General features: G+C 46.2%; 1 protein-coding gene across 7 annotated transcripts in view; it reads left to right on the top strand.

Annotated features, from left to right (window-relative positions):
- Positions 1–26,534, top strand: part of inaE (inactivation no afterpotential E) — a 177,346-nt gene that overhangs the window by 115,693 nt on the left and 35,119 nt on the right. For 4 of the 7 annotated variants that reach the window (XM_077636671.1, XM_077636669.1, XM_077636668.1 and 1 more), the window contains exons 5-13: positions 3,873–3,957; positions 5,070–5,204; positions 10,610–10,687; positions 13,172–13,296; positions 14,230–14,392; positions 16,643–16,726; positions 20,869–20,946; positions 21,909–21,989; positions 25,736–25,878. In XM_077636671.1, coding sequence (XP_077492797.1) covers positions 3,873–3,957; positions 5,070–5,204; positions 10,610–10,687; positions 13,172–13,296; positions 14,230–14,392; positions 16,643–16,726; positions 20,869–20,946; positions 21,909–21,989; positions 25,736–25,878 — 972 coding nt within the window. The remainder of the gene's footprint in view (positions 1–3,872; positions 3,958–5,069; positions 5,205–10,609; positions 10,688–13,171; positions 13,297–14,229; positions 14,393–16,642; positions 16,727–20,868; positions 20,947–21,908; positions 21,990–25,735; positions 25,879–26,534) is intronic. The other 3 variants (XM_077636667.1, XM_077636670.1, XM_077636672.1) reach the window with 1 other exon arrangement.

Here is a 26,534-nt window from a genome sequence, read left to right as displayed (position 1 = left end):
TAGTTCGATATATCGATAATTCGATATTTAAAAATCACAATAGTTACGCTTGTATATATAGCCTAAGAGCAAGAATGCATAGCATCCTCGCTAGCGACGCGCTTCTTGCACTGACGTGCCTCCTCCCCTTACAAAACATTCTGTAGGGAGTCTATAGACTGTCCATAGACTTGTGTCTATAAAGTCTATAGACAAACCCTAGAGAGCAGCCTATAGGCAATACAAGTCCTATAGACAGTCTATAAACTGTCTATAGATTTATGACCATACACTTTTAGTAGGCTTTTGTCTATAGACTATGAATAGACATAAAGCAATATCCTTCGGACGGCAATAGAGTCTATAAGAAGTCTATGAACTGTCTATAGACCATTTTTGTAAGGATCCGGCCAGCGTGCTGGTAGCCCACCACTCTCCAGGCGTTGTTGGGCATAACCTGCTTCGCACTCAACCTGCAGCGGATAGCGCTTTGGAGATTGCCAATGCCTATCATTGAATTACAGGCAGTAATAGAATAGAATATGATGTGATATAATAGTTGGTAAATAAAATTAAGCCGCAGTTGCAACCAAGTGCGCTAACCGCTCCAAGTGAGAACCACCATTAGGCTTTATTTATTAGTTAGCTTCAGCGCATGACAGTGATGTGGAGTAGAAAATTACAGCGCATGAGAACGAACGCCACCCTCAAGTACGACCCATGATCACCCGATCAGTGCCTTGCTAGCGCTAGCGTTGCCAGCAGGTGCTCAAGGCTGTACAGCTGGGTCGTCTCCGATCGGGAAAAAATGATCGAAGAGTGCCTTTAAGAGAAGCGCCACTTGCAGGAGCGCGGCGTGCCGTTGGGTGTATTAAGTGACCAGCGAAATTTGAGTTCGATATAAGGCACAACTTTTCTATGCTTTTAACAAGAGTTTCGACGGTTTCGATGTGTTCGATATAGCCAATAACTCTAAATATCCGGGTTCGATATATCCATACTGGATTGTAGTCCTGAGGCCACCGCATAGCCACCCTGAAGTTCTCGCGCTGGCGCTTGATATGGCATACAGCTGCCCCCCATGGGATAGCGGCTTTGACCCTGGCCATCGTGGCCGCATTTCGGTAGGGGAAGAAACTGAAACATCCTTGTGTACTGAGAATTCATTGTGCATTAAAAAAAAATCTCCGTGGTCGACATGAATGGGGAGCCTTCCACTACCACGTTCCTTATTGTTGCTTTGGTTCATTACTCGTTTGCCATTAACGGGTTGCACGTTTGTCATTAAGCTACACAGCGAATTTATGTACTGCACAGACAGGATGTATTATGTGGGATCAGGGTATATATATATATATATATATATATATATATATATATATATATATATATATATATATATATATATATATATATATATATATATATATATATATATATATATATATATATATATTGTTGGACAGAACAGAGGCTTGGGAAGCGCCGGCGGCCGGTGACAAAAGAAGGCGAGGACACAGTGTGTGTACTGCTCAAGCTCAAGAAGAAGCCGATGACGTGCCGAACGCTAAAAACGCTCCTGTGTCGGGCCGTACCGGGTTCCTGGCTTCTGTATATATATATATATATATATATATATATATATATATATATATATATATATATATATATATATATATATATATATATATATATATATATATATATATATATATATATATATATATATATATATATATATATATATATATATATATATATATATATATATATTGTAGTATAAGACGTCAACTGGCCTTCAACTAAGAGCCGTCGCCGTAGCTCAGTTGGTAAGAGCACCGGACGCGATATTCGGAGGTCGTGGGTTCGGATCCCACCGGCGGCATGGTTGTTTTTTCTGCTGCTTTATAAGTTATTTTCTTTTAAAAAAACTTCTTGATTGGCACTAGATATTAAAAAAAAAGAAACATTCCCCTATGCACCTTGATTTCGGTGACTGTTGGCTTCCTATATATATATATATATATATATATATATATATATATATATATATATATATATATATATATATATATATATAGCAGATAGAGTAGTCGTTCTGTACTTTACTTTTAGTCAGAAGCACATCGGCCTATTTCAGGGTCTCTGTACCGACTTCTATTTCTACCCGTGGACAATGCGTTCCCCGAATAATCGACCAACCCCTACATTACTACAGCGAATACTGGCAGCCGCATACCATAGTCAAGCAATCAGCGTCATCGGTGGAGCGTCCGCGAGGCCGGGAAATTGGATGGTTTCGGTGTCTGATGGAAGTCTCTACAAGCGACTTTACCGACTGGCGTCAGAGGCCTCTTTCATTGCGGGGCATTTTTTTCTGATTGTCTGCGTAGAGATAAACGTTTTAACAAGATTATAAGAGCATGGAGCGCGCCGCTGACGTTGTAATTGCAAACTCGGATGGAAAACAAGTTCTGCTGTCTGGAGATTCGGAGAGATATTGCGGGAACGGCGCACTGAAATTTCACGTCGGCTGCATTTGGCTAGAGACAATGAATCTATTGCTGTTGATCTCCGTCGGAAATTGGGTATTTATCAAGCAAAGCGTTTTTTTAGCACAAGCAATACAGCCATGTTAATACACCTCGGTACCGAAGCAAACCTAATTACTTCTGTTTACAGCTATACAAACAAAACATTCCCGCGAGGAAGTTCTGCATGAGGTCTGCATTGGTTTGAATTTATCTTGCACACTTCTTCTGTAAATTTTTGATATGCTTGCAGCTTAACGTTGTTATGTGCAATCATTGTTGTTTTATGGTAAGGAGAGCATAGATATGTACCGTAGATAAACATGCCGGCTGCGTAAGGAAGGCAGTGGCGATGTTTATTCGCTCGGGGTGCCGGTGAGCGTTCTTCTGACCTGGTCCGTTGTGAACTTTATCGTGCTTGGCAACGACATGTGTGTGCTGGGATGGTCTGTGCTTGGAAGCACCATGTCCAGCTTTCCTGAAGGTGATGATTGGACGTCAGCAACTAGCGCCATCCGTCGGCTCCTAGTAGGCAATGTCGACACCTACTAGCGCCATCTATCGGCCACCTGTTCCGAACACCGCGTAACTCAATGAGAACACTGTGATTTATAATTTAAAGGGATTAAGGGGTTAGGTGCTGCACGATGAGGTTGATAGTGATAATACACTCTTCCCACGTGGTGAAGTACCTGTCGTATAATATGCAACGAAGACTACATAATAGCAAATGTATGTATTCTGAGGCATGTCATAATTGAGGGGTCTGGAAGAACTTCGATTTATTAATTTACACAGAGATCTCGGCGGGAACATCGTGCAGTTCCTGGGATTATTTCAACTGATTCTGATCCTGATGCAACTGTTAGATATCGGGTTATTGAAGTTAAGCAACCACTGAGAGCACCTTTTGAATCAAAAACATTCTATTTCGGAATGTAGCTTTTTGCACTCTGCATGTGCATGAAGTATGCTAAAATTGTTATAGCGGCACTGACAGCGCACTTGGTGAGCGTCGAAGGCTACATCAATGCAAAGTCTAAAGTGTTTGAATGATGCGACACTCATTAAATAAGATCCATGTATAAATTTATCAAGAAATCATCAGTAACATACATATATGGCTAATTATATTTTCACCTCTTCGGAGAACAAGCAGTTCTTTTTACATCCCTTCCAGTGTGCTTTCACGAGGTTTTTGTTTTAGCATGCGCCATAAAAAACGCTTGCCTACAGAGGCAGCTGTTACTTCAGCGTTCCATGCGTTTATCGACTGCCTTGCTTTTTGCTCGGCTTAATTTGTGTATAGTGAAACTAGCTCTGCTGCGGTACTGAAATTTTTTCTCTCGTCGTCCGCGACAGCAAAGCCGTTCGAGAGTACCAGGACAGCTGGAACAAACGCTGTCGTCTCCTGTTTTGCTGCATGGGGACCAACGACCGCAATAGGGTAAGAGCATTCCATTACAAATTCCTCCCTTGTTGACGCTCTATTAGTCGTATTAGACGTGATGTTCATAACGAACGTGGCGTTTGTTATGAAAATTACTGAGGTCACCGATAGGAAGTGAGCAGCGGTGCCGTCTAGCTAGCCTCGGATAATCGTTACAAAATCCGTTACAAAATTACCGACGCCATCGCAGCTACTTTGTGAGAACAGCGTGTGCGAGGGATGCTCTTTTTTCAGTTGGCTCTTTTTCCGGTTATACAAGCTCTGTTTTCAATGAGAGTAACATCATCATCATTGAACCCGTTAATGAATACTTCCGTCAGCCTTTAGCGTCCCTATAACTGCTTAAGGGAAGCTGAAATGGTTTTCAAATTGCATGAAACGATGTGGTTGGGAGCAAGGGATATTTAAAATCATGTGTGTAAATTTTTTCTCGATTCTGTTCGCAAAATGAGCCGCAATCGCTTGTTAAAAACCCGCCGCCGAAACGCCCTCTTCGCTTCCGGAAGCGCCGAATGGGAGGACGGAACTGGCGGAAGTGACGCCATTCACGGGTAGTCTGCTGGCCGTCCTGTTTGCTTGCCGCTTTTCGGCCCGCGCTTTGGTGAACGACGGATCCACAATTTGCAAAACACAGTTCTCAAGCCAGCCGAAGCAACGCGCTACGCAGCAACACAGTCGGCGCTGGCCGGAGATCCCCGCAGATGACGTCACGACGATCCCGGCCATTCGCGGCGTTCGCTCGGCGCCCTGAGACGCTGGTGCCCGTTTTATTAAAAAAAGCAGCTGTTTGCGTTTATTTCCGCCCTTTTTGAATGCGATATTCTTTTTCAGAGGGGTGAAAACTATAAAATGCCGCATGGAACTCAATTTTTTCGAAAAGTGCTTCAGCTTCCCTTTAAGCTTCTGAATCATGACCCCTCCAAAACGTGATGGCTTCACTTCTACATTGTATTACATACACAGTACACAGCAAGGCCCGTGGTAATCTGGGGCAACTTCAGAGGAGGTTGTTGACGGTTGCTGGACGCCTGTGCTCTTCGCTAAGCCTGTTTTTTTGTCCTAATCCTTGCACCCCTCTTGCTCCGCCGATTATCCCTCTGCGGTTGCAGAACTCGTTTGCGGAGATCGCCAAGCTCTTATCGGATTTCTTCCGCGACTTGGACGTGGTTCCGTCGGACGTGGTGGCCGGATTAGTGCTGCTGCGCAAGTTTCAACGCCAGGAGCGCCTCGTCATCGTCAGTCAGGTGAGGCTGTGGCCATTTTCGGCGAGTCTGATCTTTACTTGCGGTACGCTTTATTTTTACGTAGCTCTTCCCTACTACAACCCGCTAAGACAGTTACATGGCCCGCGCCGCAGCTGAGAATTCCCTCAGTTAGGCCCGAAAATCCCTATTTGAGGCCTTTTTTCCTTTATAGCAGCCACCTAGAAGCACAGTAAATGTAGAAAAAATTAGTTCTTCAAAGTTTCTCAAAATTCCTGAATATTTCATTTTCGCTAAATTTTAAGCCTCCAATTTCTTGAAAGAGGAAGAAATTTACCCAACGAAAAAACACCCCGCTACGATCTCCCGGGGTAGCTAATTTGTGTCGTTTTCTCCTCAGACTTCAGGCGTCCGGCTGCAGGCATCAGGAATCTGTCACATGGTTGGTTTTTGGGGAAAGGAAATGACGCAATATTTGTCTCATAATCGTTGGGCACCTGAACCGCGCCGTAAGAGAAGGGATAAAGGAGGGAGTGAAAGAAGAAAGGAAAAAGAGGTGGCGTAGTGGAGGGCTCCGGAATAATTTCGACCACCTGGGGATCATTAACGTGTACTGACATCGCACAGCACACGGGCGCCTTAGCGTTTTGCCTCCATAAAAACGCAGCCGCCGCGGTCGGGTTCCAACCCGGGAACTCCGGATCAGTAGCCGAGCGCTCTAACCACTGACGCTTGGTTGTTACTGAGAACGGAACGAGCACGAAATGTGCGGCAGTTTTGTTATGCAACGAGGAGCGTTTCCTATCTACAGACACTACAAGTCTTATAACAGGACTTTCAAGCAAAATCACTTGGTCGGAAAACTTTTGACAAAGGCTGTAGGTGAACGCCAATGTCCATGCCTTTCACTCCGGAGATAGTTTCTCATCCCTTTACCACTGGGAAGAAAAACTGCCACTGGTGTAACTTGGCTAACCCTGGAATTCACCGAAAAGCAAGCACGCTTGCTACGCGTCTGAGGCTTGTCCGTGGCAGCTCTGCTACACGCTCGCGACAGCCGTTCTATATGCTATACCCACACGACCACGTGGCTATGACGTGGTGTCACATGGTCTTACGACACCCCCATCGGATGTCATCATGTGGCTTCACTTCACCCCATCCGATGCTCTTAAGATCAAAAGTCAAAATTCAACTCAAAGGTCACCCAATGTCAAAGGTCAAATATCAATTAAAGGTCATGGGTTAAGATCAGGGGTAAAGAGTGTGACACCATAACTGTACCACAAATAGTCATATACGGCTAACGTGTTTGGGCTTAAGCTCGTTCAAGGTCATTCTCAGGCCTACTAGGCGACTGTTTACCTAGTGTAGCGAAGCTTTTCCCTTTAAAAATTAAGCGAGAAAAGACGCTGTATAACACTGCACCAGCAGCAGCAGCCATGCATGCCTAACGAGGTGAGGTGAGGCGGTAGGTGTACGGCGCGGGAAATGGGAAGCCAGCGGCGAGGGCGGTCGTAAGACGAAACCCTGCGCGCGCGCCGTCCTCTGCCCGTACAGACGGCGCTACTTTTCTCGTCCAACAAGACCGTGCGCGGGCCTTCTTGTTGTACTTTGCTCCGCGAGAACCGTGCAGCGCCATGGAAGATGTATGGCTTGGCCGCAATCAATCACGGGTCCGCATGAGAATGAGCAGATTCAGCCAATCCACGCACAGATTTCGCATTTCAACTGTAAAGTTTGATGAGCGTATGTGACGGAGAAATTTCCTCGCTTTTTACGCCACTACAGGGATTAGAGAACAGAAAGCTGGGGTAGTTGGTAATAGGCGTGATAGTATTTTGCGGAACCCCAACCCAGGGCACCAATAGGAGGCAAGAGGCAAACATGGGCTGCACAGAGATACCACTTTAACCATTTATAAACTATCCTCACTGTCTTCTACAGCGTTCATTTCTGGTTCAGCTGGGTATTTTCGGTGCGGCAATTATAAAGAAAAGGAGTAGCACTGTGCTTGTCTCTTATTTTCTATTTTCCTTTGTTCTGCTTCAGTGCGTTTATCGGTTTAAGCATTGTGCGCATGTATAGCATACACGTGTACGAGACCGGCCGGGACCAAGGGGCGCATGCGCTGTGCAGATGGCGACGTACGATGTCGATGGAGACGCATGCATCTGACTGCGTACGCGGAGCAGACCTCCAGCTGGTCTGTTATGCGTTTGCACCGATACGTGCCCACTTTACTGAAACTTCGTTTCCTCATCCAAGTCGCGGCTAATCCCATCGTTCTGCTTTAACCGAGTGAGCATCAAAGTCGTATCGTCTGCCGATGGCCTAACCACAGCTTTAGCTTCCAATGACAATTTTAATGCCTCAAAGGACAAGCCTAATGTGTTCAGTCTGCACTAGGTGCGTTTAGTTACCCACTTCACCTTGTGACTGTTAATTTCACCAAAGTGATTATGAGGACGGGATTAGGCTTCCACACGTTGGTAAAACGGTAAGTACCCGCGCTTTTTAGGATCGAACCCCGCACCTCCCGCAGACGGCGCTCTATCTTTACCTCCTGCTTTACTGCACAGTACTGGCGTGGCGGTGTGTAGGCAGGGGGCCGTTCTTCCATCGCTACGAATGCCTCCTACACGTGCGCGCCGGCTCCAATCGATGAATGTTCGGAGCGGCCGAGCGCACCCTTTGTTCGTTTTCCGGAGCAATTATCTCCCTTTTCAGATTGTGACAGCTCCTCCTTGTGGGCTTTCTTTTCTCGAGCCCCTGCAAGCCTCGATTAGAAGTCGGGGAAAAAGGATGGGCTAAGCTCTGCGGATTGTATGCGCTGTGGAAGCGCTCTCTAGTGTATTCTCTTCTGTGAAAAAGCAAAGGGACTTGTCACGTTGTCATGGTCGCGAGATTTCCTATCTGAGTTCATGGGGCATGAATTCCTGTTTTTTTTTTCTCTCTCTGTGGAATGTGGAATTAAATTCCTGGGTTCTTTCTGACTGCACAATACTCGAAGATGCGTCTGAAACAGTGGCTCCTTCGAGGCTTTGGAAAGTAATGGAGTCCCGTCAATCTTCTTTAAGAAAAACGATTTAATCTAGACGCACTTCTGTTAGAACAGGAACGACAGAAGAAAAAAAAGCGTTATTAAAGTTCATCGGACAGGAAATCTTTCTTCGTTTTTTTTTTTCCAGAATATCTTGCAGGTGCGCTGTAACATATTGTGACTTTTTCATGAACAATGATGAATGTGGAAAAAGTTCGTTGTGTTTTTTTTTATTCTACAATACCCAGCAACTCCTCTTCCACCTCATGCCTCTTAAGGATGGGAGCATTAATTGCATCTCATCGCACTTCAGTTAGAAAACAAATATTGTGGACAAAGAGACAACTCATAAAAGGGTCGCCTATGTTGTGTCGGGCGCTAACAGATACAGAGCATACATAGACCTAGGATTTCCTTAGGACGGGGGTTTCGCGGTATAACCGGCGGTCTGTAATAAGGGAGTAATTACTCATTAGAAACCGCACAAACACAGCCATATGGCTCAAGATGAAAGCTAAGAGCATCAACAGGAACGTCGTAGCTTATAGAGAAATTCATCCTGTTCAGGGGTTCGAACCCGGGACCACCGCTTCACCGGAGCAGTCGCTCAACCAACTGGGCTAACCAGGAAGGACAGCGTATGGTAACGTCAGAGCGAACTGATCAATAACTCGAGAAGTAGGGACAGTGTTGAGCACTACTCCACCTTGGGGGATTCCCCGAAACATTTTGGTTCACCGGCTATCTAGTAGCAGGTCGTTCTCTCTTTGCGCATATTAATTGGCAAGAACAGCATTAAAATAGTTTGTTAAAGAAATGGCAATAAATTGGCTGGACTACTTCCTCGGAATTGTTGAAAGGTAATTGACCATTCTAAGTAACGATTGACCTTACTATTTTCGAAGGCGGATAAGGGTGCACGTAGGGCTTGTTTGCTTTTGGTCTTGACACAAGAACCGTAAACACGTTGGACAAAGAGTTACCGACGCACACACAGCTAGTAATGCGTGCTTCCGAAAGCGTAAGTGTCGCTTCCCTTCCTTTCTGTGTGCTCGCTTTGCTTGTATCAACACTGCGGGTAAAGAAGGCGGATAAAGGCGAATGCAGAACTTCACTTATTTTTTTCTTTGCCGAATCTTCATTGCTCACAGATGGCGAATAGTAACTTTAAATGGGCTGCGCAGAAACACCGGAATGAAATAAAGCAGAGAGCATTATTATGCGCGGGCGTGCATTTTAATGCATGTAGTTCACACTAGAGTTTCACAGCGTCATGGCCTATACTTTAAAGAAGCCGCCGCGGTGGCTCAGTGGTTATGGCGCTCAGCTCTTGACCCGGAAGACGCGGGTTCGATCCCGGCCGCGGCGGTCTAATTTTGATGGAGGCGAAATTCTAGAGGCTCGTGTACTGTGCGATGTCAGTGCACGTTAAAGAACCCCAGGCGGTCTAAATTTCCGGAGCCCTTCACTACGGCGTCCCTCATAGCCTGAGTCGCTTTGGGACGTTAAACTCCCGTAAAACATAAACCAAGACTATACTTTACTGAAACTTTTCATTGGGTTGCATCTTCTCCAAAGTGAAAGCCCAGCATCAGCCTGCGTAAACATGCGATCAGTCAGTAAGTTGCAGATACACTGTCGCACGGAGCATATTAAGCATGAGTTGCTGATTGTCAGTACGACTCTGCTTTGTCTTATATCTTGGGTATCTAAGGATGAACCACTTAAGATTATGCGGTTGTTTTTTTTAGCGGATATTTTTGTATTTTCTGTGCTTGATTCGTCTTTATTTATATCTCGGCACCTTTTTGTTATTCACAAGTGTGGCGAAGAATGCTGTATATGTTTTCGGTACTTTACTCATAGCTAGCACTGAGAGAAAATTTCGACGTAGCGTGTGTATGTGCAGGGCGATTTCTCATTATGTGTAGTCGTCTTTATTCCTAAAAAAAACATTTATTTTAGCTTAGTATAAGTTAGTAATGTAGTCTTTACGAAACGGGACCGGTGACGTCTACAGGCCTAATTTGCAAAAAAAAAAAAAGCTATTAGTGCCGATTTTCTTATCGACCCGTTCGGAACAAACTCCACAGTTTTTTGAGCCCACGCAATGCTATCTTGCGTTTGCTTCTACAAGTTACTTAACGTAGCTTAGTCGAAGCTGCTTTCAGTTTGTGAAATTTGTCAAACTCAATGGCATTATTATTAACTGGTCTCCGAAGTGAGGCCGGCGAAGTTCCACTTTATGATTTCTGGTAAGCTAGATCTCGCCACAGCAAAATCAAAGGCACCAAGGAAAATATTCAAGAAACTGTGAGGAAACAACTTTTCATTGCTTGTTAGCGCCCCTTCAAAGTATGTACAACTTTCTTTTCCATGCATATTTTCTTGTGCGGGACTGCAGAAGGGCAACGACACGTACCAGTTCCTCTCCGGCGTTGCCGTCACTCCTGCCACTAGATTTCTGGACGTCAATCATCCGGTAGGTCGGCGTGCCCCCATATTTGCGCATGCTGTCGCAAACTTTACGAGCTCGTGTATCGTCCATTGTACGCACAGATGTGGGTCAAATCTTCAATCCGCCCACATATGCGGGCAATTATCCTTTAGAAATTGAGTTGGCCTGAGGACATTATTGGTGTACTGTTTACACAGCAAAGCACTGTGCACACTGTGTGTGCACTGTGTGTGCACTGTGTGTGCACTGTGTGTGTACTGCGTGTGCACTACGTCTGCACTATGTGCACAATGGGCACTGAGATGTGGAAATGGAGTATAAGGGGCACTCTTGCACCGTCCCGCCAAGCTGTGTGGGCTTACGTCCACAAATGCAAGCAGGCCGCTATTACTGCAGTTAGTCTTGGAAACAAACCTCGGCAAGAAGCAAATAACAGCTTTGGCTAGACTTGGGGTCGAGAACTTGGTTCTCGTTAAGAAGGGATTACCAGACTCGCGCTCGGTTGTTGAGCTCGGCATGTTGGTTGCGGAAGCGGTGAGCGAGCAGAAAAGTTGAGAGCTGCCGCGCTTAGCGGTTCCCAATGGTATTCGGGAGTTGGCCTTAATAAGAAGGCGTTCCTGAAATGCCGTCTCAGTAGGAATGTAGGGTAGCAAAGATGATAATAAGCTTGCTCCGGCTGCCAGGGTTTTTGGACGGGATTAGAGAATCAAGAACACAGTTAGCTCAGAAAATCAACATGAGAGGAAAAGTACCGACCTCGTCTTGTTTTTCGCTATCCGTGGTGTATTAGAAATCGATGCGTTATTTTTTCACACTGGCTTGATGTCATCATAATACTGATAGAAAGAATAGAGGACTTGATCTGTCGACTTTAAAGGAGGCAGAAAAAGAGGCGAAACAAAAGGCATGCAGCACTGGCCATAACAGGCAATTATAAAAATATAACCTCTTTTGGCCTTGACGTAAGTAGGACTGGCTTGCGAAGGACACTGCAACTATGACGAACGTCGATGTACCGTGAACAGCATGTTCGTAAGGTGGGAAGCAGAAGTGCTCGGTCTACGTCATGTCCTAATTCGCTCATAAACCTATATTTTCGTTGTTTTCAATCTTTCGCCAGGATTCAAATCGTAGTGCAGATTGTTTACCGCAAGGCAGGGTCAGCCTTATCGGTAGCGTGTCCAAGTTACCGCCGGTTGTCATTCTTTTAGTATTTTTCTTTTTTTATGACAAGGAATGCTACGTATGGCTCATGCAGCCGGGCCTTTGAAGTGCATCTTTTGTCCTAACCAAACCTTTTGAGGTTCTTTTTTATTGGCGCTTCATAACATGTGTCATGGTTAATACACTATGCAGAAGGAGATCCCGAAGTTAAACATTTAGGAGCACCTCCTGTTTCAAAGTGAATAATAATAATTTCATTTTTATCAGCTTCAATGCAGATTTAATCTGTGTGTAAGGAATTTAATTAAGTCAGTAGGGCAAAAGGATGACTTGAACTAGCGTATAAGAAAACTTTCGCATTTAGCAATCTGCACATATGTGTACCAAACAGCTAAATACACTAAATACGTCGCCGAACATCCGTGTAGGCTTGACCGATGTGCCATTTTTCCAAAGAAAACCTCGTCGGCTTCATTACAGCTTTCTTCACGACACGACGTGGAGCAATGAGCGCACACAAGCTGAACACCAAGCAGACCCCATATTTGTACACCCTGCATGCGTTTTCTGCATGGCGGCACACATCGTTTGCGATGTGCCAATTTTCCCGCCCTATTATTCACGCCCCGGCTTCCAATTTTGGAAGCTTTTCTCGTTCTTGCGAATACGTACATGCAGAAGTCGCAGTCCTAGTTTAGGAACGCCATATTCCCGCCTTCGCAGCCTTTTCATCTTCCATAATAAATCACCTCTCAAGCGCACGCCCTCTGCATTCCGCGGCAGTAACATCGGCACAGCGTCTTCTTCACCGGGATAATGATGTATATTCTCCTGTGATGTATAGCCAGAGTTTGTTCATTTATTATGTACAGCAAGGAGTTTAACGAAGTACCGTCGGATTAGGATACTTGTGAAAAGAGGGCTAGGACTGCATTCACTGACCGAGTCTTCGATGAAGATGTTGTTCTGGACCCCATACTAGGCTCCTAATTTACTGAAGCGGTTCGAGCGTTTTTAACGGTGTTATACCAACTCTGTTTACGAGCCTAGTGTGAGAGTTGGCCTTTCCCTTTGCCTGTCAATATAGTCGTGAGCTGAGGGTAAGATGTTGAGCGCAGAAAAAAGTATTACAGCGAAATGCTATGAGTCGATCGCCCGAGACATCAACAAGTATGATAGGACGTGCGTGCTGTACCACTGGTGTACCATTGCCAAGCGACTGCTTCGCGGCGTAGCGATGCAGTTGCCTTGTTCCCAGGAACTCGCATTCTGTGAACTTTTGCTGCCGACTGTATACTGATAGTACTCCTTTATTGTTGCCTCTCATGTGCAACCCGCTTGCAGAACGTGTGCGAAGCGGTCATGGTCATCACTCACTACATGCACTACGCTCTGGGCGTCTACGGCTGGCCCATGTACATGATGACGCGCGGCAGCACCGGCTGCTGCCAGCTGTTTCCCAGCCTCAGGTGAGTCCCTCCACACTTTGTGTTCTCACTAACCCACAGTTCATTGCAGCATTCGTCTTTATGGACACAATCTGTTGGGTTTTACGGCTGAATAGGAACGAAATGCAACAGCGCTCCTTCACTGAGCCATACAATTTCTTAGCATAGAAGCTCAAAGTATACCGCTTGTGCTGAGAAATCAGGAACTGAAGTGGCCATGCATCTCGCTACTAGATTCAGACATTTCGGTGTTATTTTTTATGATAGTGTGCCGGCGGGAGATAAGTAGGAAGAGAGTCTCCAACAAGCCTCAACTGCTTACGGACTAGTGAGCGCTACCACAGCGGTAACCAGGGCGGCTGCCGTATACCTCTACCACGAACAGCGCATGCGCATATGTTCTCTAGGTGCCGGTTTGAAGCGCACCCGGCTTTTGTCATTTGCGCATGTGCTGTAGGCGGCGGGCGGTTGCGGTGTACGATAGCGATATACAGTAACGCTACGCTAAAACTTCATACTAGAGAGTTATAGCATAGCGTGATCGCCACCATGATCCGCTTCCGCGATGCGCCACTGCGCGTGGCCAGAGCGCCCTGAGGGAACCAGATGGCGCCACGTGCCCGTCAGCGGTGTGCATGTATGCCGTTGGGATCCCAGCGCGTACGCAGTGACGGCCTATGGAAGCGGATCACGGTGTAGCGGATCGCGAATCGCGCTATGCTATACTCTGTACTAGAATCAGCTCCGAGGCCTTAATCTAGGAAACCTACCTGCCAATGAAGCATTGCCATGGTCTGCGAGCAACTCTTCCACAGTTAAGTTGTGCCTCTGGTGTGCTGACGCCACCTTAGCATCCCCTTCAGGATGGACTGAGCCTGAGGTATTTGGTGGGTGCAGGAACTCTTCGTTTCAGGGACTGGGAACAAAAAGCAGCTTACTTTTGACCCTCCACAGTGGTGTTTTTCGTGCCAGGTGCTGCTGCATTCCGACGCGCAAGAAGAAGCGGGATCGAGCGCTTGTCGTCGAGGACAACTGCTGCTACTGCAACTACGCCGCACTCAGGCACATGGTGAACAACCACAACATGGAGGTCGTCTACGTCACCTACCACGTGGACGTGAGTCGGGTGCCTTCTTTGGCAGCGGGCGCTGCGCTGTCAGTGGAATAATCGCTCACAGATTTGAATGATTTGTGCTGACTTTGAAAACAGGTGTGCATCATAATTAGTGCCATTGTGACTGTGTGAAGTTTAGTCCCTATTTGAAGACGCTTCAAATGACCCCTGACTTTCATCAGCTGTAGGCAAATCGGGTTCGGGGAGAAACGTCCCCGGAAAAAAAAAACGTCCCCAAAGAAAGTGTCCGCGGAAAAAATGGCCACAGAGAAAACGATCCGTATTCTCCCCTTTGTGGAGTAGGAAAAATGTCCCGAAACGGGTGCCATCAAACTTCCCATAACCCCGAGTGATTTGAATGTCTCTCTCGCATGCGGGAGGTGCGGGGTCCGATCTTGGCATGACGGAGACTGCATGACTGTGGTGCGGGTTGGTACTGCGAAATACTTCAAGCTTACATTTATTCTAATAGTAAAAGAAGAGTCAATAAAGAGTGCAATTTTTCTCTTGTGAGTTGTCGAGAAATCCAATAATTGGGTGATTTTTCGTTTGGGGGCTTCTGTTTCCTGGACGACGCTTCCTCAAGGGACTTTTTTTTTGTGACAATGTTTTCTTCGGGGGCGTATCTTCCGGCGACACTTTTTCCGGGGACATTTTTTCCGGGCTCATTTTTTTCCAGGGTCGTTTTTTCCTACACACAGCCAAATCACCCCATAAAATTTTCTGATGTCATTCCACCTGACTCGGTTAGGACGCTGTTGTTGTCAGTGGCTGTTTATTAATAAAATAACAATGAAAGGAAAAGGTGTCGCTAGCCGCGGCATCTGTAATCGAAACCTGAAGCACCTTAGCTGCGGCTAGCGGGAATGAAAGACAGGGATATGACAGGGAGAGGGAAATGAAGGGGGAGCTATTTTAAGAAAGGATAGGGATGGGGGTAATATACACTACGTACAAATACAGAATAAGAAATAAATGTGGGGTGCCGCGCCACGCATCATAGGAGTACTAAGACGGTGTTGCCAAATACTGGTTTGGAATCACTAAGTGATAGCTGATGCAAGCCTTCAGCGCACCACATGACACAAGACGAAATACAGCAGGATGAAGCACCGACTTCTATTTTCAACACATGTTAATTGAAGCCAGCGTTTTTTACTTGTGTGTATTTTTTTCTTGTGTGTTATTATGCTGTGCGTGGTATACTTGTGTAAACAGCTCATCCTACGCAACTTACACTTTGCGGTGCATAATTCTGAAGGTGATACAGCATACCGCCGTTCAGAATCTGCTCTTCGGCATTTTGGTTGCCTTTTAGACATTGGTCTGCAAAAGCTCAACATAAAAAGCGTACATAGCAGGGTCGGCGTATATTTAACCGCACTACATCGCATTGTCTTTTTAGCAATAGGGTCTTTTAAAAATTTGCCCAAAAGATTGTTCTTACTCAAAGGACGTTTCAAGGTTTGTAGTGTCGGCCGATGCAGTCATTTCGAGTAAGTGTATTTACGCGTGTTTGAGTATTCCGAATGATTAAACATCAAAAAAAAAGCCGGCGAGCAAAAGCGCGCCCCGAAGGAACACTTTTTTCATGCTGTCTTTATGCGCGGCACTTTTTGACGTGTAAATATGCACGCAGCGCCTGACAATAACGTACTACGTGCGCGCTTCGGATAAATACTGGTAAAAAAAAATGGGATTAAGCGAAGAATAGTTCCCAAATGTGGCAGTTACTTACACTGTTAATTAATTGATGCACACACTATTGCATGGGCCCATCATATCGTTTGCGGCTATAGAATAAAAGAAACGCCAGACCTTAGGACATTAAAAAAGTGGCGGAAAAAACAGACCTGCTGATAAAGTACACAGATTACATGATGAGTCATTCCACTGGAGCTTTTCCACAAATTTCACATCCAGGCAAGACGGCTGGCCATGTGCTTTGAGCACTCACAACGCGAGAGCAAGCGCTGTTGTTGTTTGTTGTATACTTTCGGAATGTTACACACTTCTTGTCAACACCCATGGCACTCGTCTTTTAGCCTCCACAAGTTTTATACCATGAGCTCTGCCATGTTTGTTCGGTCAGCTCTGATAAGTGGGAAGGCCTACGTGCAGAGCTTCGCATAAGGTGTATAGAAAATTCAAAAACTGTGAGCAAAGCCAAACACACGAATCGCATCAGCAAGAGTGGTTCACTCGAAGCTTTAATGTAAAGTTTTATCTTCGCACTTTGTGTGTGCATTGCAGGTCGGAGAGACGCCCTTCTTCGTCGCCGTGGACCACGAGAAGCGGACGGTCGTAGTCTCTGTTCGAGGAACGCTGTCTCTCCAGGTGAGCCACGTGTGCATGCCGAAGGTAGTCGTTGCGCAAATCGTATATGCGTGCACAGCACTGCAGAGCTAATGCTGTAGTTTAGATTTTCTATGCCACATTTTCTTTTACTTTTGGTGATATTTTACCAACAGGACAATGCAACACGATAGCTAATTAGAACGCGATACTGAATAACTTCCAGTGGTAGCTATAGTCGACGCGCAGGTGTTCGTTTTACAGCGAAAGCTGTTAGGCGCGCGTCCTTGGCCTGCGCGTCGCCGTCGGCGTAGCCGGTGGATGCGTTAATGACATCCACCCGGTGGGTGGATGTCATTAAAGCACTCTCCGGTCATTAACGCACTCACTCTCATATCACGGTCAACCTGTGTCACATAAGCCTACGGGTGGCTCTGTTTGGAACAGCCGCCTGTCAGTGCAGGGGTGCATCACTTGACCACTACCCCCACTGCGATATGAGGTCATCACTGTAACTTTTGAAGCGAAAAGCTTCACTAGGCTCGTCAACACCGGGCTTCGCGTGAGCCACACTACAGATCTGGCACAGCTGCGCATGCGCGAAACCGAGTGACGTCACGCGGAGCGCAGGTGGTCGCTGTGGCCTCAGCCGTCGTAGCCACCGCGCGCTGACTCCGTCGTCTGACCGTGAAACCGAGTGACGTCACGCGGAGCGCAGGTGCCTTCCGTCGTCTGACCTTTCGCCATGGAAGGAGGAGAAAAAGACCCAGAAGTGGTAGCTTGGGAGTTGGCTCAAAAGCAGCGAAGATATGAAAAGTGCAAGGATAGACAAGCGGGTGAAACGCCAGAATCACGAGAGGCACGCCTTGCTAAACGCTTTTCGCTTCGAGATATCCAGGCTTAACACTTTATCTAAGCCTCAGCTCAACTTTTTTCTACCTCAGAATATCCCCATAACTAACCGCATAAACAGCTATCGCTTAATTTCGCGTTAATGACATCCACCCGATAGGTGGATTTCATTAACTCACCCACCGGTCATTTTGTCCTTTTGCTTTCTTCTTTCACTCCCTCATTTATCCCTTCCCTTACGGCGCGGTTCAAGTGTCCGCCGATATATGAGACAGATACTGCGCAATTTCCTTTCCCCCAAAACCAATTATTATTATTATTAGTATTATTATTTTCTCAGTCGTATAGCAGGAATGAGCAGCGAAATACTTCGAACATATTCCCACTGAAGTTTATCGAGGCAAAGTGACCTGGCGGACGGAGTTCGCTCCTCTCTCACGTCTCGCTTGCAATCTTTGCGATCGCTAAAAGCAGATTTCGAAGTAGGAGTGGCTCTTTTGAAACAACTATCCGGTGTTTAGCAAGTGTCCAGGAAGCCAAAACAGTCCTTGGTGTGAACTAATTTGCCGCTAACACTGTAACACGGGAAGGATGGGAAAATGCCATCTGCCTGTAATGGTGCTGAATAAAACGCCATATCAGAAGAGACGGAAGCAGTGTTACTGTTATTCCCACAAGTTTGGCAAATTTCGCAACGCCCACATTAAGACTCCCCTGGCAACGCTTCTTTCATTAGGCTGCATTAGTGCGAGCAGTATCTGTATCTGTGTATTTATCTGTAGGGCCTGACGCGATGGTTTTAAGTCACCTATATAGACCTAATAGTTATAGTTTCTGTTGGCAAATTGAAAAAAGAAGGACCGTGCAGCGTAGATGTCTTTTCATGTTTTTCATGTTTTCTTCGGTAACAGTGTGAAATACTCATTAAATAAACCTACCAGCCTCACTGTTTTTCTTCAATACCGGATTCTTTGACCTCCATGATTCCTCGAGTATGTCTCTATACATAGGTTCACAACATAAACAATAGGCATAATATTCGGCAGCCACAGCTCCTAGAATATGAGCGGTGGTCTATATGCAATACTGCATTGTTACCAAATTTGCCGGTTGCCTGTCTGCTTTGAGCACAAGGCGCGGCATACTTTTTTGGCGGTTGGTGGGGGGCTTTTCTGGGCTTTTCCGGGCTTTTCTGGGCGTTTCACGCAGCGCACACCACCACTTCCTGCATAAATAGGCCCAATTTATTCAAGCTTGCATAACGAACTCGCTCCCTACATTTTCATCGAAGCCTTTAGTGTTACTCACCGCGACCCTTTCCTCCCCCTGACACGTCCCCACTAAGAGCATCAGGGCAGAGTAGCCTGCCAGCAATACCTCTACCTTCTTTGTTATTAATATATTTTTGTATTTTTTCATCGCATAAGCACATGAGAGGTGTGATCCCATAGTGCACTTCGGCCTAGCTGCCATTGAGCCATTGAAATAAAATGATCACCATTATCATTACGATGAGAAAAAAAAGGAATTTTTATTCGCCAAAGGTCCGGACTAGAGTCACCTAAATAAAGACTTAGAGTACCGGCACTCTTTTCTCCTTTTGTTCTGTGCCGCCGCCACTATCATTGGTCAGTTTGCATCACGTGATACTTGTTTAGACTTGGACGGTTCATGGGGGCTGCCATTTTGTGGCTTATGCGTTTTCAGTCGGGCAACTGTGGTAGTCCTAGGGCTGCGACGCTGCGAGTGCTGCCGGTGACCGACTCAGAGACCAGGGATTCCGCGCCTCGTAGCATTTCAGCTCCGCACGACGAAAGCATAAACTGAAGGCAACAGCTGTACCGTTTGCATCTGAGCGGCTCCATGCCGTACGGCTACGATCCCCGCCGCAGCGCAGGGTGGCTAACAGCGTTGTTTACAAAATGGCCGGGCCAAAGTTAGCGGCGAGGTCGCCGAAGCGGCAATCTTGCAACAATGATAAAACAACAAAATGGCCGCCTCTGCTTACCGCCGTGCTGCAGTGACGGTACTCTAAGCCTTTATTTAGTGACTCTAGTCCGGACGTGTTGTGGTCGGATCTTCCATCTCCCTTGCTTTTTCCCTTCTACTTTAGAAAGGGCACCCGACAGGTTCATTTTTCTCGCTCCCGACCACAACGTGTTCCCTGCGAAGCGACGATGCGTTATCCACTATCGTCCTCCAATTTTTGCGGCGGGCATGTTCCTTGGTCATGGTCTGCTGGCGTGGCTGGGGTCGATGACCGTCGCAGCCGTGGTCTCCTCCTCGCGCTCCCGTCCCGTTTTTCCGTCTCCCTGTCAGGGAGAATGTTTTGGGAGATTGCTGTGGCTCGCTCCTGATTTGATTTAGCCCGGGGGTCTTAAACTCAGCTCCGCGAACGAGAGCCGTGGGGAGATCCTTTTACGCAGAGAGCAAGCCGACATAGCAGGACATCATCCTGATGTACTGTCGCGGGAACAACAGTCTCGAGCACGCGTCATCGGGAACCGAAGCTGATAGCTGTGTGATTGGCCGCTGGCTGGAAACCACAGTTGTCGAGGTGAAAGTCGGACTCGTGTGCTGTGAGGCGTGCTAGTGATAGCAGGTGATCGCTACCAAAAGTGGCAGCTATTAGTTAAAATGTCTTTACTCGCGCCTGGAGACCTTTGTCCCCGATAGTACAGTATGCGCCGAGGGGCGAACACTTTACTACATTACTGATCTCACTTCGTTTCCACACTGCTCCCACTTCGAATTATTGATGAATTCGCTCTATCCCTACAATAAGCTTTCCGTCCCGGGTTCGAACATTGGACCAGGACGAATTTTTCTTCAACTGCGAAGTCTCTGAGAAAGTTGTATAGATTTCTTTTGTAGCCACATGACTTCGCTTGTGTATAAGTTACCCCCTTATTACTGTAAATTATTATGCCCATAAGACGACTTTTCATTTTACAACGACAGCTGCATGAGAGACACAGTATTGTATTTATGGAGTTCTTTTGCAAACCACAATGGTCCACGGCGGTGAAAAAAAAAAAAAAAAGGTGACACGCCATCTGGCTGTGGCTAATCGAGATGTCGACGTGCTAGCCACTACGCCGTGGGTAAACGTGGGATAAAGCACCGGGCTAGCTGTAGCGTGTGCTGCTGTATCTGTTAAGTTTCAAATCTTCTAATGCAATGAACGGGCTGACTGCGTTTTCTGTTGTAGAACCATGTGGAGTGCGGTGATTAAGTTTTTCTTCCATCGCGTGTTGTCTTTTATTTGGAGCCTTTCCAAGCATGATGCAACACCTTTCCTTTCCAACTGTGACGTTCCATTTTTTACGCAGGACGTATTGACGGACTTGAACGCGGAAGGCGAGCAGCTGCCCGTTCACCCGCCGCATGAGGACTGGCTTGGACACAAGGTGAGCCCGTTTCCTTCGCCTCTTTGATTCCAGGTATGCATTATCAGTGAAAATTCCAGTATCAGCTAAAGCTCCTCATATCGCAACGAAAGAAAGCGAAACATTGAATTTATCGAAAGTAGCCTGATTCCTCTCGAGATTAAACTCAACAATATTTGCTACAAAAATAGCGAAACAAAGCTACTTAAACATCCTCCGAAAGAAGAGAAACGAGGGGAAGGGGGGGAAGGGAATGAGTAAAGAAGCTCATTTTGCTCTCTTTTCTAGTTTTGTTTTTTAAATTCTGCATAATTTTACGCACGCATATCTATCTGGGTACCTTTTAGTTGTAAGTTGGTCGAGACGTTAGTTTGCAGGCCATACCACCACTTCACTCGTTTCCTGCAGCTGTGCGCGGAGTCACGTTTGACGCACATTTTATGGCTAAGTAACTACCTTGCGTGCGGCTAACTTCCAATGTTCTCGCCTTGACATCACGACATTCGATAAAACTGTATCACTTGTTAAATCCCCGAGTAAACAATGTATTGTCGCTTACAGTGCTAGGGCTGGAGCAACGGGCTTAATTTAACGAAAATATGTTACCGTGCCCAGTCTTGCTAAAAAAGACAAGAGAAAGTTTTTCTGAGCAATGCATGCATGGATTAGAGAATTCATGACGCATTCTGGACAACAGCAAGAAGGACACAACATTAATGAAAAAAACTTGACTTGTGCAGTTTTTTCTGCACTTTTTGCTAAGGTTTAAAATATCCAGTAGATCCTGGACTTATTGACTAATCTCAAAAGGAAGAATCCTCTTACTACCGAAGGTTGTTGCTAAAAGCAGTGATTTAGCTTTGTCCACGCAGAAAGAGTAACCTTAATTACTTTCGTTATTCTATTGCTAAATTGGCTAATGCAAAACAGGACACCTTTATACCGTTGCTCAATAATAAAACCTAAAATCTGCACAAATGCAGGGCATGGTACAAGCCGCTGAGTACATCAAGCGAAAACTGGTGGACGAAGGGATTCTGTCGCAGGCCTTCAACTACAGCCTGGTAAGGTGGAAGGGACGTCTCAGGCGGCGGCTGCGGGTACCGCACCTGTCCCTCCGGTTATGTGTGGGGGTGCTGCTCTTTTCACATTCTGCGTTTAAAAGTGCCACCGAGAAAAGGTATCGCAGAACATGGAGCCTCCTCCGACTCATCGCACGCGTTAGGCTGTGACCCTCAAGTCTATCCTCGCCTTCTTATTGGCATCAGGGCTTTCCTTACGCTGGAGGTCGATTCCGATACCCCATAACGACACCTCAGACCATACTATGAAGGGAGATGCAACCATTATTTGCTTTGTCGAAACACTCCTCCCTTCATTTGGTGCTTCTGCGCGGTCATGAAAAAAATACCGTCGTACGAGTCCCGCTGAAGCTCCGTCATGAAAATAAAGTAGTGGAAAACACCGCACCAACAAATAACAAACAACAAACAAAAAAAATTCAGGCGTGTTGGCAGTGCATGTGTGTATCTCTGATCTCTCTTTCTTGTCCGTTGTTGTTTTTCGCTGCTCTTATTACAACACGTAAATGTAGCTGCTTGGCGGTTTACGGCGGGCCACAAACAACATATATGAGGCAATCTGGGAGAACCATGCGGCGAAATAATTGCCCCGCGTCGTTGCAGATACTGCGGCTAAAAGCTATGAAGAGTAAATCGGTGCACCTCGCACAACGAACACTCATGACGTGACCTTTATTCTTCGTCCTATTAAGAGCTTAATGCCGGAAGCACACTTGGCATTCGTAGCTATGAGATTGAAGGCTACGCGCAACTTGCCGATGCGTTCGCTGACTGTCGCGGACCAACGCAGTTTTTTTTTTACAGTGGGCCCAGAGTACCTGCATGCTATGGCCGTTACTTTGCCATCATCTTAGGAGCTTACTTGTCGAAGACAAAACACCTGGGAAAATACTGGGCTCTATGCAAATGAAGCCTACGCATAATCTGCGCCATACGACCCTTCAGAATTTTGAACCAACGCAGTCCATTAGAGAATCTACGCTGTTTTTAGTGATATGTAGATGCTTGAAACTTTAGCACTCACCCTTCTCCCAAAACATCCCTGTTGCCTCCTACGCCCACATTTTGAAGCCTTAATACCCGCACGCAACAAGCAAATGAGAGAAATGAAAAATTAAACCTTGTAAAGCTAAGAGTCATTTCCGCCTTGTTCAGGTTGTTATCTCTTTATCGAATATATGGTCTCTTATTGGTGCGGACAGACAGAAACTTGTCTTGTGCGACCGAGAAAGTTTTGTTCAAGCCTAGCTTCAGCTTTCTGGCGTCCTCTTCAGTCTAAGGCTATTTTCAAGCGACAAGGGTCCACCGGTAGACCTCGCGGCATTTCAAACGTTAATCACTAACGAACTTGAGGGACCAGCTTGTGAATAAATTCACTCAGGATGTTCAACATCGCTATTTTGTGGCGCGAGGTTCTTCCAACAATCTCTACTGTTTAATGTTGCTATAATAGGGTTAGTAAGTGTTAAATAACATCAGCAAAATGGCAACTACTATCGGAGTCTAGCTGTAGGCTTAGTGAGAACTAGACGCCCTTTAGAGAGGATGACTGCTCGGAAAGTAATGAACTCGTGAATTCGGCAATCTCTGGATGACCTGAGGGATAGAGATAAAGACTTGCACGTGCTTGTGTGTTTGTGTGTTTTTTATTAGCTCGTCCTAATGTTCTGTCGCGCAGGGGCGCCGTTCACCTACATAGGAATGGGTTGGAATTTTGTGGTAATTACAAAACGGCAGCCATATATAGTACAATAGGTCGCTCGGGGTGCACGCCTGAAGCGCCGTAAAAGGCACTAAAATGCCACTGCGACCTGCGCTCAGAAATGTGAAACCAAAAAGAAATACATTTGTGAAAACAGCCAAAGAAACGAAGACGTCGGTAAATCGCCTTTTGGCGACTCGCCGCCGACGCAGAAACTTAATTATATGCCTTAGGAAGAAAATTGAGGGCGATGGAAACGTGCCATGGAAGTGCAGAGAGGAGGCTCAAATCGAACCTAATTGAATTGAGCTCGGAGCACAGCGGAGGCTTAACGTTTCGACAGGTGGATTCCGTCCAAGGAGCGACGAGCGCACCCGCGTAAGAGACCTAGAGCGCTGCCGCTTTTCACCAAATCGCCTTGACTCTTGTCTAGCCTTACGCTAAGGTATTTTACTACCTAGTTACAGATCACTAAACGCGTTAGCGAACTTTGCAGCACAGCGAAGTTCACACATCCGCGAAAAAAGAGTGCGGAAAAAACTACAGTTAGGCGGCAGTATCTTTTGCTTGTATGAGAAGAGAATAAGATGTACAATTTAGTAAATTAAGCAGCAGCGCAATGGCGTCCAAATAGGGAGCAAGTGCATAAATGCGAGGAACAGAAGAATGACGAACGGATAGGCTGGAAGGTTAACTAGGCGGCGCCCATATGCTACCGTACACTTGGGAAGGGGGACAAAGGGAGATGTAGCATAAATATGAGTGCTAGGGTAAACTATCGGGTAGCGTAAATATGTGTTCTATGGAAAGGCTGAAGTTGAAAAATAGAGTATAATGCAAAAAGTGGGGTCTGTAAAGAATAGAAAATAACCACAAAAGAAAACGTTCTTTTTTGCTTAGCCAGCAACCCTGAGTTTAAATGGTGAATTTAATACAATTCTTGTTAGTCTAGAGACGGCGTCAGAGTCTTTTAGGCTGTGTTGCTTGCAGCTTTTACTATTTGTTGGCTATTACTTTCCTTGCTGCATATCTTGTATATCACACTTCTTTCTTTTGTGCATAATCTATTGCCGTTCTCCGTTTTATTCTCAGAATCAATTCTGCATAGGAAAGGGTTGAATACTGCGTGCCGAGCCCTTCATTGACAAGTCCAGATTTCTTAGACACCACTTGTTATTGTGAGGCAACTGTGGAATACTGCAAGTTTCTGTTAGAAGCATATTGATGGGAATGGTCTAATTTTCCGATACGTACTGCAATCTTGCTATTAAAGTCTGTCCTGCGCTCGCACGTACTAGTTAAGGCTGGCCTAGAAAATCAGTGAGTTGCGTTTTTGACAGTAATTCTCAAGCAACTGTAAAATATTGTAAGCCACCGTCCGTTATGAGCATATTGAAGGGAAACGTCTAATCTTCCGATGCATAGCAAAATCTTGCTTTTAAAGTTCGTTCAGCAACCACACTTGCATGCTAGTTAAGACTGCCACAGAACACCAATTGGGTGCCTTCTTGAGAATAAATAGCAGAAAACTTCAAGCGTGCCGAGGAGAGATCTACTGACATATTGATTAGGCTGCAATCTAGCAATGTGAAAAAAAAAGGTTGTGCCCAAACAACTTCCCGTCAAAGAAATGAGCACCCAATAGAGTCCACCGATTATCATGGCGTCGCTGTTGATCCGTTAATGCTTGGTTAATACACTAGCACCCGCCAGCCCCCAGTGGTGGCCCAGCTGTCGGAGGGATTAACCATGACGTCATGAGAACCGGTTGCCGTTATTAGCTGGACGGCCTCTTTAGAAGAACATTTGCCGCTTTTTTCTTGAGTTGTATCCGATTAGAGTTGCACTCAGGCTCTTCCACTTCTTACAGGATGCAAGTGAACCAAATAATCTGCGTAGTAATGATGATGTGCTTTGATATGCTTTTGCTTTTTTGCTGGTCAGGTGTCCACTCAATTTAACTTTACCAAGACGATGGTATTCAGAGCGAGAACGGCATTCTCGCGCGCCTATGCCTGTGCCGCAGGACAAAGGCACGACCCAGTACGACCTCGTCCTGGTGGGCCACTCCCTCGGGGCAGGTGCGGCCGCCATTCTGGCTATTCTGCTCAAGCAGGACTTCCCCAACCTCCTGTGCTATGCGTACGCCCCGCCCGGTGGCCTGCTCAGGTTAGTGGCACGCAACACAACGGCAGATATGGTGTCACTTTTTTCGATTCTTGTGCAGTCTTTGCACAAACGCACCCCAGTCACTACAGTGCAGCGGTGGCCTAGTGCTTTGAGCATCCGCCTCACATGCGAGAGGTGCTGGGTTCGATTCCCCAGTGCCGCCGGTACCCACCAGTGATACAATGGGTTCAAGTTTTCCCTTGGCCTGGCGCTCGGCTTCTTTCGGGGGAAATGCTTTGGAAATGAGCCTTTGACCTCACCTTGATTAGACGAAAGAATACCTTGTGCCAATGCGCTCTTTGGCACCAGATGTCCTTGCGCCATAAAAAATCACATTCATCAGCACCCAGTCACATAGGACGTGAGGGGCCGAAGAGGTTGACGGGGTGTGTGTAGTGACTGGCTTCTGTGACGTACCACTCAAGAATAGTGAAAGTGACCGTGCGCGTCTTACTGTATTCGCCTTAGGTTGAACGGCTGCGCGTCCGCGCCGTTGTCTTCTGAAACATCGCTATATCTTTGTCAGAACAACTATAACGGTTTTTTAAATGAAGTCGCATTTTCCATCGTTCTTCCGAGGAGCGCCGGTGGATACAAGCTGGGTGCTGCATTGAACCTCTGTGCCATTTAACCATTGGAGAAATAAAGATAAGATG

This window comes from Amblyomma americanum, chromosome 9, assembly GCF_052857255.1.
Source record: "Amblyomma americanum isolate KBUSLIRL-KWMA chromosome 9, ASM5285725v1, whole genome shotgun sequence".
Classification (NCBI taxonomy): Eukaryota; Metazoa; Arthropoda; class Arachnida; order Ixodida; family Ixodidae; genus Amblyomma; species Amblyomma americanum.
The sequence above is the reverse complement of the archived record's forward strand: the minus strand, read 5'-3'. Positions and strand labels throughout refer to the sequence as shown.